This window comes from Enhydra lutris, unplaced genomic scaffold (genome assembly GCF_002288905.1).
Source record: "Enhydra lutris kenyoni isolate GAN:26980312 unplaced genomic scaffold, ASM228890v2 scaffoldscaffold33, whole genome shotgun sequence".
Lineage (NCBI taxonomy): Eukaryota > Metazoa > Chordata > Mammalia > Carnivora > Mustelidae > Enhydra > Enhydra lutris.
Window position 1 is genome coordinate 10,170,327 of NW_019154117.1, and position 17,163 is coordinate 10,187,489.

The 17,163-nt window shown below is 45.0% G+C and overlaps 1 protein-coding gene across 2 annotated transcripts in view; it reads left to right on the plus strand.

The window, feature by feature from the left end:
• LOC111153502 (phosphatidylinositol-4-phosphate 5-kinase type 1 beta) overlaps nt 1-17,163 on the plus strand; it is a 277,329-nt gene that overhangs the window by 119,978 nt on the left and 140,188 nt on the right. For both annotated transcript variants that reach the window (XM_022512562.1, XM_022512563.1), the window contains exon 3: nt 1,476-1,544. In XM_022512562.1, the coding sequence (XP_022368270.1) occupies nt 1,476-1,544 (69 nt within the window). The remainder of the gene's footprint in view (nt 1-1,475; nt 1,545-17,163) is intronic.

Below are 17,163 nucleotides of genomic sequence, written 5' to 3' on the forward strand. Positions count from 1 at the left end.
TGGCTTTAAAAATTCAGGTGAATTCATAGTTAAGTTTAAAAATCTTAGCATTAAGAGGGGAAAGGAATGTGTCTGAAAATCTGATACATCCCAATGGAAAAAAAATATTTGCTCTAAAACATTGGAAGAAATCAGAAAGGTAATCAATAGTGTTGAGTATGAAAAATGTAGAACTTTTATGTGTCATCATTATGAAAGACAGCAACGTGGAAAACATGAATAAGGTGGTTGCAGGCTGATTAGTTACCTCGATACATAAAAATCAGTAAGAAAAGCACTAGTAATAGTAACATAATAGGTAAAACTCAATAACTAAAACACGAAGAGCCCCATAGATAAATGGAAATAGTAATAGAAAACTCAGAAGAAACACAGGAGCTCAAAAAATATATGCCAGCCATGTTAATCATCACCAGTAATTTTTAGAAGTGCACATTAATACCAAGAGATACTTTCATTCACTTATGAAATTAGCAAAGGTGATTAAAATAATACGGCTAAACATGTAATGAAATGAGCTCCCAGTCACATAATAGTATGAATGGGTATATTCTTGGAAAGAAATTTACTCATACGTTTTTCTAATGACCTTATAATTCTAGAAATCTAAGAAAATGTTGACACTAGACAAAAATAGAAGCACAAAATAGTAAGTGTTGTATCATTTGTAGAAGCAAATCCCTTGGGCCACCTCCCCATCCTTTAATATTAGCATTATTTTTTTAAAACTTAAATCAATTAGCCAACATAGTATACATCATTAGTTTCAGATGTAGTGTTCAGTACTAACATTAGCATTATTAACTGACTTATTAATACACAGTTGTGTTCACACAACAGTGTCTCTTGCAACTAGAAAAAAAAATCAGTATTCTTAACAATGAAATGCTGATAATCAAGTGGGAAAAGGCATATTCTATCAATGTTCATTGAAAACTGCAGGGTCGAGATGGGATCCTAATACTTTTAGTAGAGTCGTGCATGGACGAAAAGGTGGAAATAAATTTGCCCAAATGTGAAGCGTGGAGTTACCCAAGGACAGTAGAATTGAGTACTTCTTTTGTTATGATTTATAATTTTTGGTACTTTCCAAATGCTTTTATAGGAAGCATCTTTAATTAGAAGAAAGTTCGTTGTTGATTTTTTTTTAAAGACTTTATAGGAAGAAACTTGTACCCATGATGTGGGCTGAGACTTCCATCCCGCCTTTGTGAGAGCACATGGGGGCCAGTACAGTGTACAACCAAAATGACTTAGAGGTAAAGATTTCTTTCAGAAAGATTGAGGGACACAGGTTTTTTTTTTTTTTTTTTTTTTTTTTTTGATTCTGAGAAATCTCTTCATTTCTTGGAAACAGCAGCAATAGACACAAAAACATAATGAACCAAACTGGATTCTCCAGTTAACAATGTTATTAGCCTGTGGTAGTTCAGGGCAGAGTTGGAAATTCACAGGGGTCCATTTTGCTCTTACAGATGTCGTCTGCTGCTGAAAATGGAGATGCCGCACCCGGAAAACAGAATGAAGAAAAAACTTATAAAAAGGTGAGTGATGGTTTTGTTTTCTTTCTTCCGCTCAGAAAAAGGGAACGCTTTCATTGCCTGGAATGTTAATCTCTCCTAGGCCTTCTCTCCCTGTAAAGCGGTCGCGTGTAAGTTACTGCCTTAGTTTCTTGTTCTCTCCCAAATTACTACACATGCCATGGTTCCGATGACACAGATGCAGCGTCCTGTAGTCCCGAGGCTGACACAGGTCTTGGGCTGGGATCTGGGTGTCTACAGGGCTGCGGTCCTTCCTGGAGGTTCTAGGAGAGAGTCTGTTCCCTTGTCTTCTCCAGCTTCTCCAGACTGCCTGCATTGCCTGTCTCAGGATTCCCTTCCAGTTCCAAAGCCTGCAGAGACCAGCTGAATCTTTCTCAGGCTGTATGGCTCTGACGCTTTGAAGGATGCCTGTGATAACCGGAGCCCTTCTAGATAATCCAGAAGCATCCCTTGGTTTTTTAAAATCAGCTGGTTAGCAACCTTAATTTCTTTGGCAGCCTGAACTCCGCCTCGCCATATAACATTTTTGTGGATTGTAATGATTAGGACAGGGACATTGTTGTGGGGGTGGGGGGCATGTTTCTGCTTACCTACCGTAGTTACTGTGCTATAAAAAATCGACAGGAGGGAGTTATTCAAAAACTCTTCTTATTCCTAAGAAGAAGGCCCTTATGTGGACGGTGTGCTCTGTCCAGTGTGTGAATCATTTTTTCTAAGATTTTATTTTTCGGAGAGAGAGGAAGAGAGAGCTCAAGCCGGGGGAGGGGCATCGGCAGAGGGGGAAGCAGACTCCACACTGAGCAGGGAGTCCCGTGCGAGGCTTGATCCCAAGACCCTGGGATCGTGACCTGAACTGGAGGCAGATGCTTAATGAGCTGAACCACCCAGGCGCACCCCCCGTATAAGAATCTTTTCATAGACTTGCTACTTCCCTCCAAAATTTTACACATTTTTCCCTTTTTATTTTGGGGGAAAAAAAAAAAAACCGAATGTGAAATTCTGTCCCATCCCTTTCTAAGCCTCTCAGATTCTGTATCTTTTTTTTTTTTTAGATTATTTATTTATTTATTTGACAGAGAGAGAGATCACAAGCAGGCAGAGAGGCAGGCAGAGGGGGGTGGGGAAGCAGGCTCCCCACTGAGCAGAGAGTCTGATGCGGGGCTCGATCCCAGGACCCTGGGACCATGACCTGAGCCGAAGGCAGAGGCTTTAACCCACTGAGCCACCCAGGCGCCCCTCAGATTCTGTATCTTAAGCCCATTTCACAAAAATCCCCTTCCAGCCTTTCCAGGGTATCTCACCTTGTCGTTCTTTGACTTTGGTAATTTCCTTGCTCCTGGCGAGGAGGCTTCTGTGTGGACGCATTACAGGGGCGTCTGCCTTCTCAGGCACCACTGCTCCTGCTTTTAAATGGACTGTGCATTTTACTTCTAAAAGTCCTTGCCCTCCTTCCGTCTTGGGAGTAGGAGGTTCGTGTATGGAAGGGTGGTTCTCTATCTTAACTTTCCCGTTTGCCTTTTACTCCTTCATGGATAGCAAGACCTGTTGTCGTAGAGTGCATGGACCGTCTGATCCAACCATGTGTCCGTTCGGGTCAGGGAATTAACAGGATTTGGAGACGCTGCCTGTTTTCCTGATAAATCTTTTCTCCCGACTTTCCTGCTCAGCCACACAGAGAAACACAACCAGGGAGTTGCCATCTGAAGCCGTGATGTGGGCGGGGCAGAGTGGGGGAAGATTCAAGAGCTCAGCAGTGTCCCGTGACAGGGTCTAAAATGTGTCAATCTGGCCACAGGCAAGGTGGACTGGTACTTATTTGTAGACTCAGGTAGAAAACCAAATCCCAACCCATTTACCCAAGACTCCTTGTAAATGGAGTCTTCAACTGTTTCCTATCTGTTTTGGGTGGTTTTCTCAGTCCCCATCCCGATGCGAGGTGGTTTTTGACCTCTGACCCCCAGGACTTCCTTAGTGAAGTAACACAAGGAATGGGACTGTGAGATCTTGGAGTTTTCTCGGTTTGTCTTGTCCCCAGATTAGTCAAGCCAGGTGTTCAGTAAGACACATGATTCTGTGATCAACACCTCTATAGTGTATTTCACTCTGCAGTATTGGTAAGGTTGTAAGAACTAAAAATCGGATATTAAGATTGCAAATAACTCCAATCCAATAAATGAGAGAAGAGGCAGGGAACTTGACAGAAAACACCAATGGTTTGTTTTATTATTATTTTATTATTATTATTTTAATAAATTTATTTTATTTTATTTTTTTATTATTTCAACCTGACAGAAAACACCAATGGTTTATTTTATTAGTATTTAAAGAGTGGTGGCCCTTCTGTGATCTTTGATCTTAAGAGGAAGATAAGAATGGAGGCAGAGGTGTTTCGCGTCTCTGAGAAAAGCACCAAAAAGTCAGTCTAGTGCTTGAGTCTTTAGTCCTCCATAAATACGGTGTTGATGTGCAGAGGGGGAAGAAGGGACTGCGCAGAGAAAGTGTTGTTTTTACACAGCAAACAGCTCAGCTGAACTACTCAATTTAAGTCTTCATGAAGCGAAAGCAACCTTCAAACTGGAGGTATCCGTCATGGAGTTAACCAGAGGGGAGGAGAGTGGCACCAGCTGTTGGAAATGTGTTTGTTTCTAGGCCCAGGTGAGCCGTTTCCCAAAGGAAAGACCTTGCAGCTAGGATAGAGAAACCAGAGTGTGAGTTTTGAAAAATCGGGACAATGGAGGACTTAGCAAAAAGCAGGAGATAAGCAAGTGTCATCCCTCTTTTCAGCAATGAGGAGAAAGAACATTCTGGAAACCAGGTGTGGGTCTGGTGCTCAGCCTGACTTGAGCACGGGTTAGTCAGCATATGGTTTATGTACATTCAGAGAGGAAACACGTGTCTTTTACAAACCTGCAGAGGTTCATAAAGATACAGTTTATGTCAAATTAACTACATTTTCTATTATGAGAGTCATTAGTCACAGATAAAGAGAATTCTCAAATTTAATGAATTTTGATTTAAGGGCACCAGGACCATTCTTGTGGGTCAGACACGGTGGAGAAATAGGGACTGAGTATTATCAGTGGTGGGCTTGTACCTGGTCGGACTAACGTTTCCAGCAAAAGGCGGTTTTGCTTCCCGTCCCCTTGTCTCAACCAGCATGGTGCCTGAGTTGACCGTGTGTAGCTTCATATTTTTGACCCATGACCTTCATGAAGATGTGAGATTTGTGCTGGGCCAATATGCAAATGACAGACAACCGGGAAGGTAACTAAAAGACTAGCCAAGTGTCCTCAAGGCCACCTTGGATTTCATTAAGAATTGTCCCTAATGCAAATACTTGAAAGTTACGTTGCTTTCCCAGTCCAGGAGGCCTGACCACGAGGGATACACCTTTTTCATGAGGAGCTTTGATGACCCATTGGGTTTTTGCCTCTGACTGAAGGGAGTCCTTGTGGACGACCTCCTGACCTTATGTACTGGACAGGGGAAGGGTATCAAAGGAGTTTATATGAACTTACAGTTAAGTGGGAGGGACAAGACATGAAAACAACTTTAGAACCCCGTAGTCTGTAATAAAGGGTTCAAAGGAGGAGAGATCACTGTGGGTCAGAGTTAACAAGGAGGCTTGGGCTTCCTTAGCCGAGCCCCAGTTTCTCTGGACAGCTGCCAGCCGCACTCAGCATCATGAGGGCCGGGATTTCCACATGTTTGTAGGGAACACTCAGGGTTCCTGGGACAGCGCGCTCCTCTGAGTCTTATCTGCGCGTGATTATGGAAGCTGTTACTTTCTGTTCTTTCTGCTGACCGTTTTCCTAATCCACGATCCGTTCTCAGTAGCCGAAGGAGAATCACTAAAATCAGTGGAGGAGGCTCCTGTCTTGAGCGAACAGCCAAAATAAGAACTTCGACTTGACCTGCTTCCAGCAAGCGTGGTGCCCATGAAGGCGGGCGCTAAGGCCACTTGGCTGTCTTTACAAAGTGTACTATTTCCATCCTTAGCTCATTTATGGAGTATCTCCCAACAGGGTTGTAAACGCAAATGCCTGCAGAGGCCACACAGGTGACAGGAGGGGAATACCCCAGGGAAAGGGGTCAGCAGGAGAATACGTCTTTCTTTAAACGGGCAGGTGGCACTCGGCGCTGTCCAGTAGAGCCAAGCATGAGTGCTTGCCCAGGCATGCTGATTTCTGAGAAACTAAAATGTGCACTCTGATGGAACATCTCCCTATTTTTCAAGGTTGGCAACTGGTTCAGAATTTTTCAGACGTACACTCTGGGTAAAGCAACACACTGCCCGTCACGTCTGACCTTCACACGAGGGCCAGTCTGCAGCCTCTCCATTGTTGGAGGAAAGACGTGAGGTAGGAAGAGCAGAAGATGCCAAAGAAAGGCACATGGGACCTGGTCCCCGCCCTCTATGACCATATGGTTGGTTTAAGGTAAAAAAGACCCACATGAAAAAATTACGTAATGACTCAAATTGGTATTAAGTGCCAAAGCAAGTGGCATTTCGCAGAATCCGCTAGCAAGTGCTGACGAGCCCAAAGCTCATTACAGTCTTCTGGGGAAAAGGCCTTTTCTTGAACTCGTTCATTAGCAAGAGGATTTTGCTGGGATACGAATTTTATGGATGCCTCGTTGCTTTCTGGCTCGGCGGAAAATCCCACTCCTTCGGGGACTGCGAATTGATTGGTTTTGGGGGTGGGGAATCCGATGACATAGGCACAGAGTCTGGACTGAGCACGCTTTGTTGGAGGAAGTGGAGAGCCTGGTCTGGACAAAGCTAAGAGTTGGTGTTTAGGGGAAGTAAGGAGATTTGGGGGGTGTGGGCTGGCTCTAAGGGACAGGCAGTCTTGAGGGTTAGTTTGAGGGGCGTGGGTTTTATGCTCTCGGCCAGCGCTGTGGGTTAGAACTTTCTGCAGTGATGGACATGTCCTGTCACCTGCCCTAATACATTGGGAACATGCCTGCCTGTGGCTCTTGAGCTTTGGAATCTGTGTCTGGTTTGTCTGAGGAACGAATTTTTAATTTTAGTTAAATTTCAAGGTGGATAAGCACATGCGGCCAATGGCTGCCATGTTGGACAGGCAGTTCCAGGCCCTGAAGGACCACAGCATTGGTTGGGAGATTAGTGATGTGGAGAAATAATAGTACAAATCACAACGAAGGCTGACCCGAAAGCTTCCAGAGTAACTACCAGAAATGTACGACTACTGACAGAGCTACAGAAATTTGAGGAAGACCTTTTTAAAAAAATTTTTTTATAAGGTGAGAAATTTCAAAGGTCACAGAAGGCAGGCCATCAGTTCACTTTAAGAATGTCCTAAGCTCAGGAAAAATACTGATGCTGGAGATCGGAGGTTTCTCTGTTTTGTATATAAAGAAATTGCCCACCCCTCCCCCACTCTTCCAAAACAAAGAGATGTCAGAGTGATTCACTGACTTATCCCAGGTCACCTTGCAGTTCTCTGTCAGGGAGATGATTGAAATCTCTGGCCATGGGATGTCCCAGTTGTGGGACTTGTTCATTAGAATTGGTCATAGTTTCCCATCAGCTGGGCATGGACTGACCCGGGCATGTGTTACTGCCGCCATTTGCATTTCTTCCTCTCTTAAGGTTCCACTCAAGGTGGGCATTCCAGGCCTCTTGCCCTCCCTCTTCCACTTCTCCTTCCATCCTCGGCCTGCCCCCTGGAGCACCCCCACCCCCTGGAGATTTGGTTTTGATGACTGCTTCACGCTGCCTTGGATAAAGAGGTTGCCTGCCTTTGGCCCCAACACCCCAACCATCAGTCTCTCTACCTGATTTCCACGTGACCAGCACACTTGATGGCAGCCCTCAGAATGGCAGACTAGGGTCCAGTGTCTTTGACCAAGGTTCCCTAGTTTTTTCCTGAGTTCATTTAATTTTAGTGTCCCAGCCAGTTTCCCTATCAGTGGAAGTAGACAGTGATGGGGTAAGAGGGAATAATGCCAGCCCCTGACCACATTACAAGGAAAGATGACTTTTATGACTTTGTAAACACAAGTATGGTAATGACTCAGAGATACTTTGATCTAAGAAGAAGCGTTTATTTAAATACAATCTCTTTTATGAAATATGTCTGGGAACACACACACACACCGGTAACATTGGCTGCCTCCAGGGAGAACTGGGTGGTGGGAATCTTGAATTGGGAAACACTTGTTTGTATATACCTGTATTTATGTTTAATCTTGAACCATGTGAATGTCTCACCTATTCAAAAATTGAATAGGTAACATTTTAAGATAGGAGTGGGAGCTGACCTGTGTCTCCTCCCCTGACTGCTTTTGCTCTCCTTCAGTCTAGAGAGCTGTCACTTCCATAAAACAAGATCACTGCTTTGTGCCCTGGTAGAGCTCCGTGCTGTAGTGTAATCGAGAAGGTTTTCCTGTGCACTGAGCAGCAGTTCTCATCTGTAGCAACCACAGTGGTCTCTAGGAAGAGTGATTCTTTGGCTCTGCCATTGTTCTTCCTAGTCACCTTCATCCAAAACACCCTCACCCCGTGGTTTTCGACCAGTGCCACTTTTGCCCCCCAGGGAACATCTGATGATGTTGGAGACATTTCTGATTGTCGTAGTTGGAGGTCTGGTGCTGCCAGCATCTAGGAGGTGGAGCCCAGCCATCCTGTAAGACACAGGACAGTGCCCGCAACAGAGAATGACTGAAGTGTTAGTAGCAGCAGGGCTGGAAAATCTTGCCCAAACCAAACTATCCTTTTAAGAAGACGGTGGATGTGAGTCTCATTCTTCGAGATCTTGGTTGTATAACCTTAGGCATCCTCTCTGATTGATCTGAATCTCCATTTTTCTCATTGCTGAAATGTCAAGAATGCATACCCTGACTGCCTCACTGTGCAGGGAGGATTGGACACATCCTGGAAAAAGTAGAATACCAGCGTGTGTGTGAAATCACTCTCCTCCTCAGCAAAAGCGAGATCCCTTGGCCTCAGATTTCCAGTCAGATTATGTCTGTTAGTACTGATCAAGGCAGGCACATGTGACTGTCTCCCCCAGGGCTGGACTCATAAGGAGATGGGTCAGCTGGCATCCTGGTTGCTGGCTCATGAGGAGTTGGGTCGGTTGGCCGCCTGGTGCTGACTCCAGCCTGGCCCGAGCATGGGAGAGCAGAGCGTAGGTCCTGGGACAGGACTCTGTGGCCTTCTGTATAGCCATGGTTCAGAACAAGAGAAGGATGAGCTCCTGATGGTGGGCTGCCATTACGTTTTTTAAGTTCAGCAGCCAGCAGATGAGCTACGTCATTTTCAGAGAAGGGACATTTTTCAGTAATCCCATCAGGTTTAGAAGCATGTAGCATCATCTACCATTACCGTCCACCTGCCTGCGCAGATCTTCCCTCCAAACCCTCAGCTTCTGTCTGCCGTGACCTGTGCTTCTGTGTTCTTCCTCACCAAGTCCGAAAGCAAGTGATTACCGATCGGCCTCCATGACTTCCAGCCCATACGTTTCAGGTCACTAAGCAGAAACAGGCGGCAGCTTCTAATAGGAGGAGAAGCCAAACCGTCCTACCAAGGCGTTCCCTTACCAGGTTCATTTCTAAGTGACCTATTTTGACCTTCACATTGGAGGGATTATCTATGTGGTAAGCCACCCAGGTTTGCTACATATCTGCATTCTGATTCATTGTAGCATTTCCATTTTTTTGGGTCCCTGTTTCCAGTAAACATTGCATTGGTGTCCCCAGAACACCCCAAAACACCTGCTGCATAGCTTTTCTTGGGGCAACAGCGACTCCGTGGTTGTGGTTGGTGTTCATGGCAGGCGGCTAGCCTGGGGTGTTCAGTGTTTCTGCAACCCGCTGGGCCATCTGAGCTGGAGCTCCTGCCCTTGAGGTACAGTGTAGCTTTGGCTTTCAGATTAAAAGGCTTAATATACCCAGGCGACCTCCATGCCTCCCTGCACAGCTTGGGGGTTCTGATCTGGCCAGCAGGTCTCTTGTCCCAAGGCCTAAGGGTTGTCCTTTTTTTTTTTTTTTAAAGATTTTATTTGTAAGTAATCTCTACACCCAACAATGGTCTCGAACTCACATCCCTGAGATCAAGAGTCACATGCTCTCCTACCTGAGCCAGCAGGGTGCCCCTCACTTTTGCATTTTAATTGCTACCACCCCATTTCCCTTGCCTGGACACTTAACAGAGATTTTTAAAGGTATCTCTTAGAACTTGCTTGAGAACACAGAAATGAGACATTCTAGAATTCTTGATTGTGGATTCCAGAAAAGAAGTCCAGCAACATCAGTTAGGTTCTGGTCTTCTGTCTAGTTCACAAGCACTAATAGGATGTATGCCATGAGTTTATTCATAATTTTTGCTGTTTTAAGAAGTTAGAATCATTGGTTGCTGGGAGAATCTTATGTTTCAAATTCCATTGAGTTTATTCTAGCCAGAAACCTAATTCAGCAAAGAAGGGCATAGTTATTATCAATCAGAAGCAATTTTAAAAGCTTTGTTAATAATAAGAGCAACATTTTTCAAGGGCTTAGCATATGCTAGACCTCTGTCTGAGCACTTAAGAATTAATTAACTCACTTAATCTTCTGACAACCTGTTGCTAATTTATAGATGAAAAACTGAGGCACAGAGAAGTTCAGTGACCTGCTCCAGGCACCCTAGTAAGTAGAAGAAGGCTGGGATGTGAACCCCGACCTCCTCTCTCCGGGATGTGTCAGACCAAACCACTGCAGTGTTCTCCGAAGCTTGTGCTGTCTGTGACATTAAAATGGAACAATTCTCAGTTATCCACTAGAATGCGGGGGCCTGTGTTACAGATGAAATCAGCCGCCTTTGGAATGGGTGGCTACATCATTTTCAGATGTGTTTTCCCCGATTCAGTGGTTCAAAAGCCCCCTTGCCTTATCTGAAGTGTGTTTCTCCTCTGAATATAGAATTTGAACTGTAGCCTCAAAAGAACTTTTTCTGGAAAGTACATATTAATTTTGAAATAAAAAAATAATCTGATCCCTGGGGCACCGTGTGGAAACAAAACAAAACGACAAAGTAATGATTCCAAAAAACCAGTCTTGAGCCCAGAACTCAAAGTTGGGATCCAGTGTGGAGAGGGCGATAGATTCGAAGCGGTCCTATCAGAAGAAGAACAACGTTTCAGACCTGACTATTGTGCAGACGGTCACAGGAGCGGCAATAACTCACTAATAATCTGCTCAGTAGCACAAAAGATCTGATCAAGAAAGCATTGAGTTGGAGGGTGAATCCTTGGAAAGTTATTTTCCTGGACAGGAGTCAAGTTTCCCCAGATGGTACACCTGTATTTTCTGGCAAGTTCACTGTGTGCGGATCCTGTGTCTGTGGCTTCTATTAGACCCCAGAAGGCAGAGAAGACAGTGCAGCCCTCGGCAGAGACACTGTCCTGAGACGTTCAGCCTGTCATTAAGGAGAGAGGCAGGAGAAGGTGGTTGTGGTCTCTGAGAACTGTAACATTAAGATTCTTGCTCCTCCTTTATCTTTTTTGGCCTAACACCCAATACGCACGTATATCCAGACACTGGAAGACACCAATCAGGTTCAGTGAAAAGGAACATTTTTAACTATTCACAAGGCCTAACTGTGCTTTTTTTTTCCTCAATGAAGAGAGAGTCACCTGTTCTTGTTTCTATGGGAATGCCTTTTACTCATCCAACATGCGCTGCTCTCTGCAGCACATGCTCGATCGGGGAGCACTGGGTTGCTGAGCACTGTGCCGACATACACTCTCTCCGGGTGACGTCTAATTCCCCCGAGCTACTTTTTCATGCTGTGACTTTGTTATTTTTTAAGGATGGTGGTTAGTGCCTGGGAGAGAAGACCTACATCTGACGGTCTGTCCATGCATTCATTCATTTATTCAGCTGACAAATACTTACTCAGCTTGGCACCGTGCTGGACCTTGGGGGTAGGACAGAAGCCAACACAGACAGAGTCCCTGCCCTAATAATGCTTTCACTGTTGTGGTTGAGACAAGCCAGAAGACGTAAACATAATAAAATAATTACTAACTTTTGAAGCGCTATGAGATAAATCCACCCATATATGGTAAATGAATTTATGGCAGGGGAGGCGAGGATATCCAGTGGAGAAGGGACAGCGTCTGCAGGGTCCGGTGCTGGGGGAACCGGACAGTGGCATGCAAAAGAATGAACCAGACCACTTGCTTACACATACACAGAAATTAACTTAAAATGAATTGCACACTTGAATGTAAGACTGCAGGCCATAAAACCCCTGGAATAAAATACAGACAGTAAGCTCCTTGACGTTGGTCCGGGTGATAATTTTTTGAACCTGACTCCAAAAGGAAGGGCAACATAAGCAAAAATAAACAAATGAAACTATGCCGAACTAGAAGCTAGCTTCCGCACAGTGGAGGAGACCATCAACAGAATAAGAAGACTCTCTACTGAATGGGGGAAGGTATTTACTAGTATACAGCCAATAAGGGGTTAATATCAAAAATATGTAAAGAACCCGTACAACTCAATGACAGTAAAACTGAACAGTATGATTTCAGAATAGGCACAGGATCTGAATATTTTTCCGAAGAAGGCGTACGATGGCCAAGAACATGAAAAAACACCTCGCGTCAGTCATCATCAGGAAAACGCAGATCGGATCCACACCTCACACTGGCTGGAACGGCTCTCATGAGAAAGAGAAGAAATAACTTGTTGGTGAGGATGTGGAGAAAAGGGAGCCCTCTTGCACTTATGTTCTTGGTGGGAATGTAAGTTGGTGCAGCCACTGTGGAAAACAGTATGAAAGTTCTTTAAAAAAATTGAAAAGTAGAACTACTGTATGATCTAGCTCCTGGGTATTTACCTGAAGAAAGCAAAAATACTTACTCAAAAAGGTATAGGTACTCCCATGTTCATTGCCACGATATTTTCAGTAGCCAAGATATGGAAACAACCTAAGTGTCCATTGGTAGATGAATGGATAAAAAAAGATGTGATACACACACACACATACACACACACAGGAATACTACTCATCCATAAAAATGAAATCCTGCCATTTGTGACAACATGGATGGACCTCAAGGATATTATGCTAAGTGCAGTAAGTCAGACAAAAACAAATAGTGTATGACTTCACTTATACATGGAATCTAAAAACAGACATGAAACAGACCTTATAGACTGGTGGTTGCCAAAGGGGAGAGGAGTAGGGTGTGGTCAAAGTGGGTGTAGGGGAATTGAGAAGACAGACTTGCAGTGGTAAGTCACAGGGATGAAGTGTACAGCGTGGTGATTATGACTATCGTTTTTTTGCATGTACCGTATATATATTACTAACTACATTGTACTGCGTACTTGAAAGTTGCTAAGAGTACATCTTGACAGTCACCATCAAGAGGAAAAAAGTTGTGTGTGGTGACTGATGGTAGACATACTGTGGTCACTTTGCAATTACACACACGTAACAAGTCATCATGTCATCATCTGAAACTAATACAGCGTTGTATGTCAATTCTACTTCAAGTTAAAAATGCTATGAAGAAAATATGCAAAGGCAGGGGTGCTCCCTTTTAGATAAAGTATTTTGGGGAGCCTTTTTAAGGAGGCGATATGGAGCGGGGATCAGAAGTGTGAGAAGGAGCCGGCCAACAGAAGAGTAGACCTAAGAATGTTCTTAGCAGAGAAGACAGCATTTGCCAAGTTCTGAAAGCAGGAAGGAGCTTCGTGGGCTCGAGGAATTGAAGGAGAGGCCAGTGTGATGGAGGGTCCTGGAGTAAGAGCAGTGGCTCTCAACGGAGCCCCATACTATGTCCCAGGGAACGTAAGACAGGCCTGTCACAGCTTAGGGGGTTGCGGGGGCGAGTGCTACTGGCCTATAGTGGATTAGAGCCCAGGAATGCACAGGCCAGGCCCCCACAACAGGCTAGGCCCCCACAGCAAAGAACTCTCTGGCCCCCACGTGTTCAGTGCTAAACCGAGAAGTCCTGAGTCCGAGGAACCGGTGGTGGCCCGAGCTACAAGGGGTATATGGGCCGGACCAGCTATGTTTGCAGGCAGGAGTGAGGGCCTGACCAGAATGTCAGATGATCCCCAGAACCCCACTCTAGCGCCTCCATGGATGTTGTGGCCATCTGTCAAGATGGTGGAGAGGAGCGGTAGGAGGAGAGGTTTGGGAAGGAACATCAGGTCTTCTGGTTCGGATAGGTTGGTTTGGAGATATTTGAGCCATTGAAGGGGAGACTCTGGTGGGTGGTGAGGACGGTGGATTTGGAACTCAGGGGAGAGGGGCAGGGTTCCACTCCTATCTGTTGAGCCACAGGTTGCCAGGAATTGGTGAGATGGGTGGAGGAGAAGCCCCAGGACTGGAGAACAGTCACGTTTTGACACTATGTCCCAAGACCCTCCTTCATGGAGTTCCATGCCTAAAATAAAACTGGCCAGTTTATCCCCTTACAGTCTTCTATGAGCCTTCCGCCAGTACAGAGACAGTCCATACTCCACAGCACGACATGCGAATCCATAAGGGGTATATCCCCTATGGGCTGGGCTTGTCCCATCTCCTGCCATGCAGCTCACACCCAACTCCAGTCGCATGGAATGTGTCCATCCCTGTTCCTCTGTCCACGCTGATCACTCTAGAAGGTCCTCATTCCAGAAACCGCTCTGTCATTGCACTTCCCCACACTCCTAGGCACTGTTCATGACACCTTCCCAGGCCCCCCTCATCACCCTGCCCTTGACCTCTGTTATATCATGGATGACTTTGTTTTGTAATAATTGTTTGCAGCTATATCTTGCCCGCTGCACCTCGAGTAACTAGAGAGCAGGGGCCTTCCCTGATCCACTTGACATCCGTAGGGTCCCACACTGTGCCTGGCACAAAACATTCAAGAGATGTATCACTTTTTTCTTCTTAATTCTAAAATTGTCATAGACTTCCCAGAGAGATATGTTCTTGAGCCCACAGTTCCGGATCTGCAATTAGAGGTGAGATGGTGCTGGAGGGACGAGGGACCAGGGGAGGGAGGGTGAGGGCAGAAGGGGCCGGACTTCGTGCTTTGGCCAATCAGATCGGAGAAAGAACACTTTGAGCGCAGTTCCGTGCTTTTGGCTTTTTCTGTTTCACAGATGTAGCAATTATCTGTATTGTGGGTTACCATGTGGCTCTTTAAAAGTTGGCTGTTAATTTTTTTGGCATCCTTAAGCCCCTTTGTCAGCAGTCTGCAGACTGCTTACAGTCAGCCCCTCGGGAAAGAGCTTCAGCAGGGATTTTATTTTATTTTATTTTATTTTATTTTATTTTATTTTATTTTGTTATTTTTTCAGTGTTCCAAGATTCATTGTTTATGTACCACACTCAGCAGGAATTTTAAAAGGCAGTCTCTTCCCGACTTCTATCACTTAAAGACTTCTAGATGTTTCCCCAGTTAAAGGCTGCTCCTAGGTGAGTGCCGGTTACTGCCAGGGAGAAGCAGGATTTGGGAGGGGTTGGCAGCCCATTTCTCTAACACACTAGCATCCTGAACATCTTTTCTGTGTCCTGGGAAAGACACGGGACCGATGACTTTTCAGGATGCTGTTTCACAGGGAATGGGAGGGAGTGATGGCCTAGCCGTTTTCAGAGCAGCTACAGCCTTCACGAAATAGACCAAAGGCAGACAGTGGTGATGAGAGCCCGGGACTCACGCTCTTTCCTTCATCCCTCACTAAGGCTGGGCAAAGAAGGGAGAGCCTGGCCGGGGTGCTCAGCCTCATGCAGGACAGGTCACGTCTGCACATGGCCATCCCACAGTATGGATTTAATTGTAAATCTGACGATGGGTGAGAAGGGGCTTGGAAGATGGTAGTCGCCTGTGCACATATTAAGTCGGTACCATTGTTGCTAGATCCCTGGTCACCCCCAGTGGAACTTAAGCCCCATGAGAGCAAGGACTTGGCCAACCAGAGGGAACTCAGTCCTTAGCGAAAGAACAGATTTTATTTCACCTTCTCTATAATGTGACATGGCTCACATTTGGAATTCCAAATGGCCCTGTTCTCTGTGGACGTTGGGCATTGAGGTGATAGTTCTTTTGAAAGAGCATTGGAATTCCGTGGCGAAAGGAAACCTAACTTTGTTCATTAAAGACACCTTTAAAAAAAAAAAAAGAAAGAAAAGGTGTCTTATGTCCAGAAAAGAAAAATGTTTTCTTTGCTTTCCATCATATTAAATAAAAATTAAAAGGCCTTTACTGTAGCTTTCCCATCTCTCAGTGTCTGATTTAGTTTTAGGAAACTGATTTAGGCTTCAACAGTCCTTTCTCTTCATCTTTCTTTGCCTTGATGTGTTCTGGCTGCTCTTCCCAGGCCAGTGGAATTCTCCTGGGGGAAATGAAATGTTCTCTCTGAGGACGTAGAGTGCAGTAGAATGGGGCAAGCCCATGTCACCGAAGATAGCAGGACGGGGAAGATGGGCGTGGGCAGGGCATGGCCAACTTGGTGTTGCGTGTGTTTTAAAGAAACTCATGGAAAAAAACAAAGCAGCATGAACAGCATAGTTATCCCCCAATATTTTTTTTTATTTTTAACTTAATTATGATAAGCTCAGAGACAAATCTGTTCCACCATTCTGTCCCCTAATGTTCGATGGAACATTTCATTTGGATATAACTGTAACAGTGTAAATTTGCAGTGTCTTAAAGTGGAAAATACAAAAGGGATTTTTGAAGCAGTGAAGTTCCAATTGCAGACAGAATCAGAGGATGTCGTCTGAGATTCTGCTCAGAGGATTTGGTGATCAAAATCCTGTTTTCCAAGGACGTATTCCCTGTAATACAAACATTAAGTTCCTCTTTCCTTCTGGAACTTGGGGTACGCCAGGTTGACCTGCTTTGATGCTGATCTCCACACTTTGTCTTCATACATTTATTTTGAAGCACGTTTTGTTAGCCTATTGGATCCTTCTGTGGACACATAATATTGCTAATTTTTTCATTTGGATTTTTTCAGATTATAGAAGCCCTGCATACTTTTAGATGCGTTTACCAGTGGGTGGGAAGAAGTTGTCTAGTATGATAGAGATCTTGATCTAGCCAGGAGGCAGGTGGCTACACAGAGCAGTAGTAGATGTGACATATCAGTGGGGCAGCCCTTCACGTTCACTGTCTCTTGGTGCACGAGGCCGAGTCTGGCTGAATCTGGGGTACTAGGCCACAACCCTGTACCCATGAGGGCTCCATCCTCATGAAGGGAGAATTTAAAGTGACAGTCTCCTCTTGAATAGGAAAGTTAGAACCATCCATGCCCTTCCTGTTCATTGATCATTTGGATTTTTTCAGATTATAGAAGCCCTGCATACTTTTAGATGCGTTTACCAGTGGGTGGGAAGAAGTTGTCTAGTATGATAGAGATCTTGATCTAGCCAGGAGGCAGGTGGCTACACAGAGCAGTAGTAGATGTGACATATCAGTGGGGCAGCCCTTCACGTTCACTGTCTCTTGGTGCACGAGGCCGAGTCTGGCTGAATCTGGGGTACTAGGCCACAACCCTGTACCCATGAGGGCTCCATCCTCATGAAGGGAGAATTTAAAGTGACAGTCTCCTCTTGAATAGGAAAGTTAGAACCATCCATGCCCTTCCTGTTCATTGA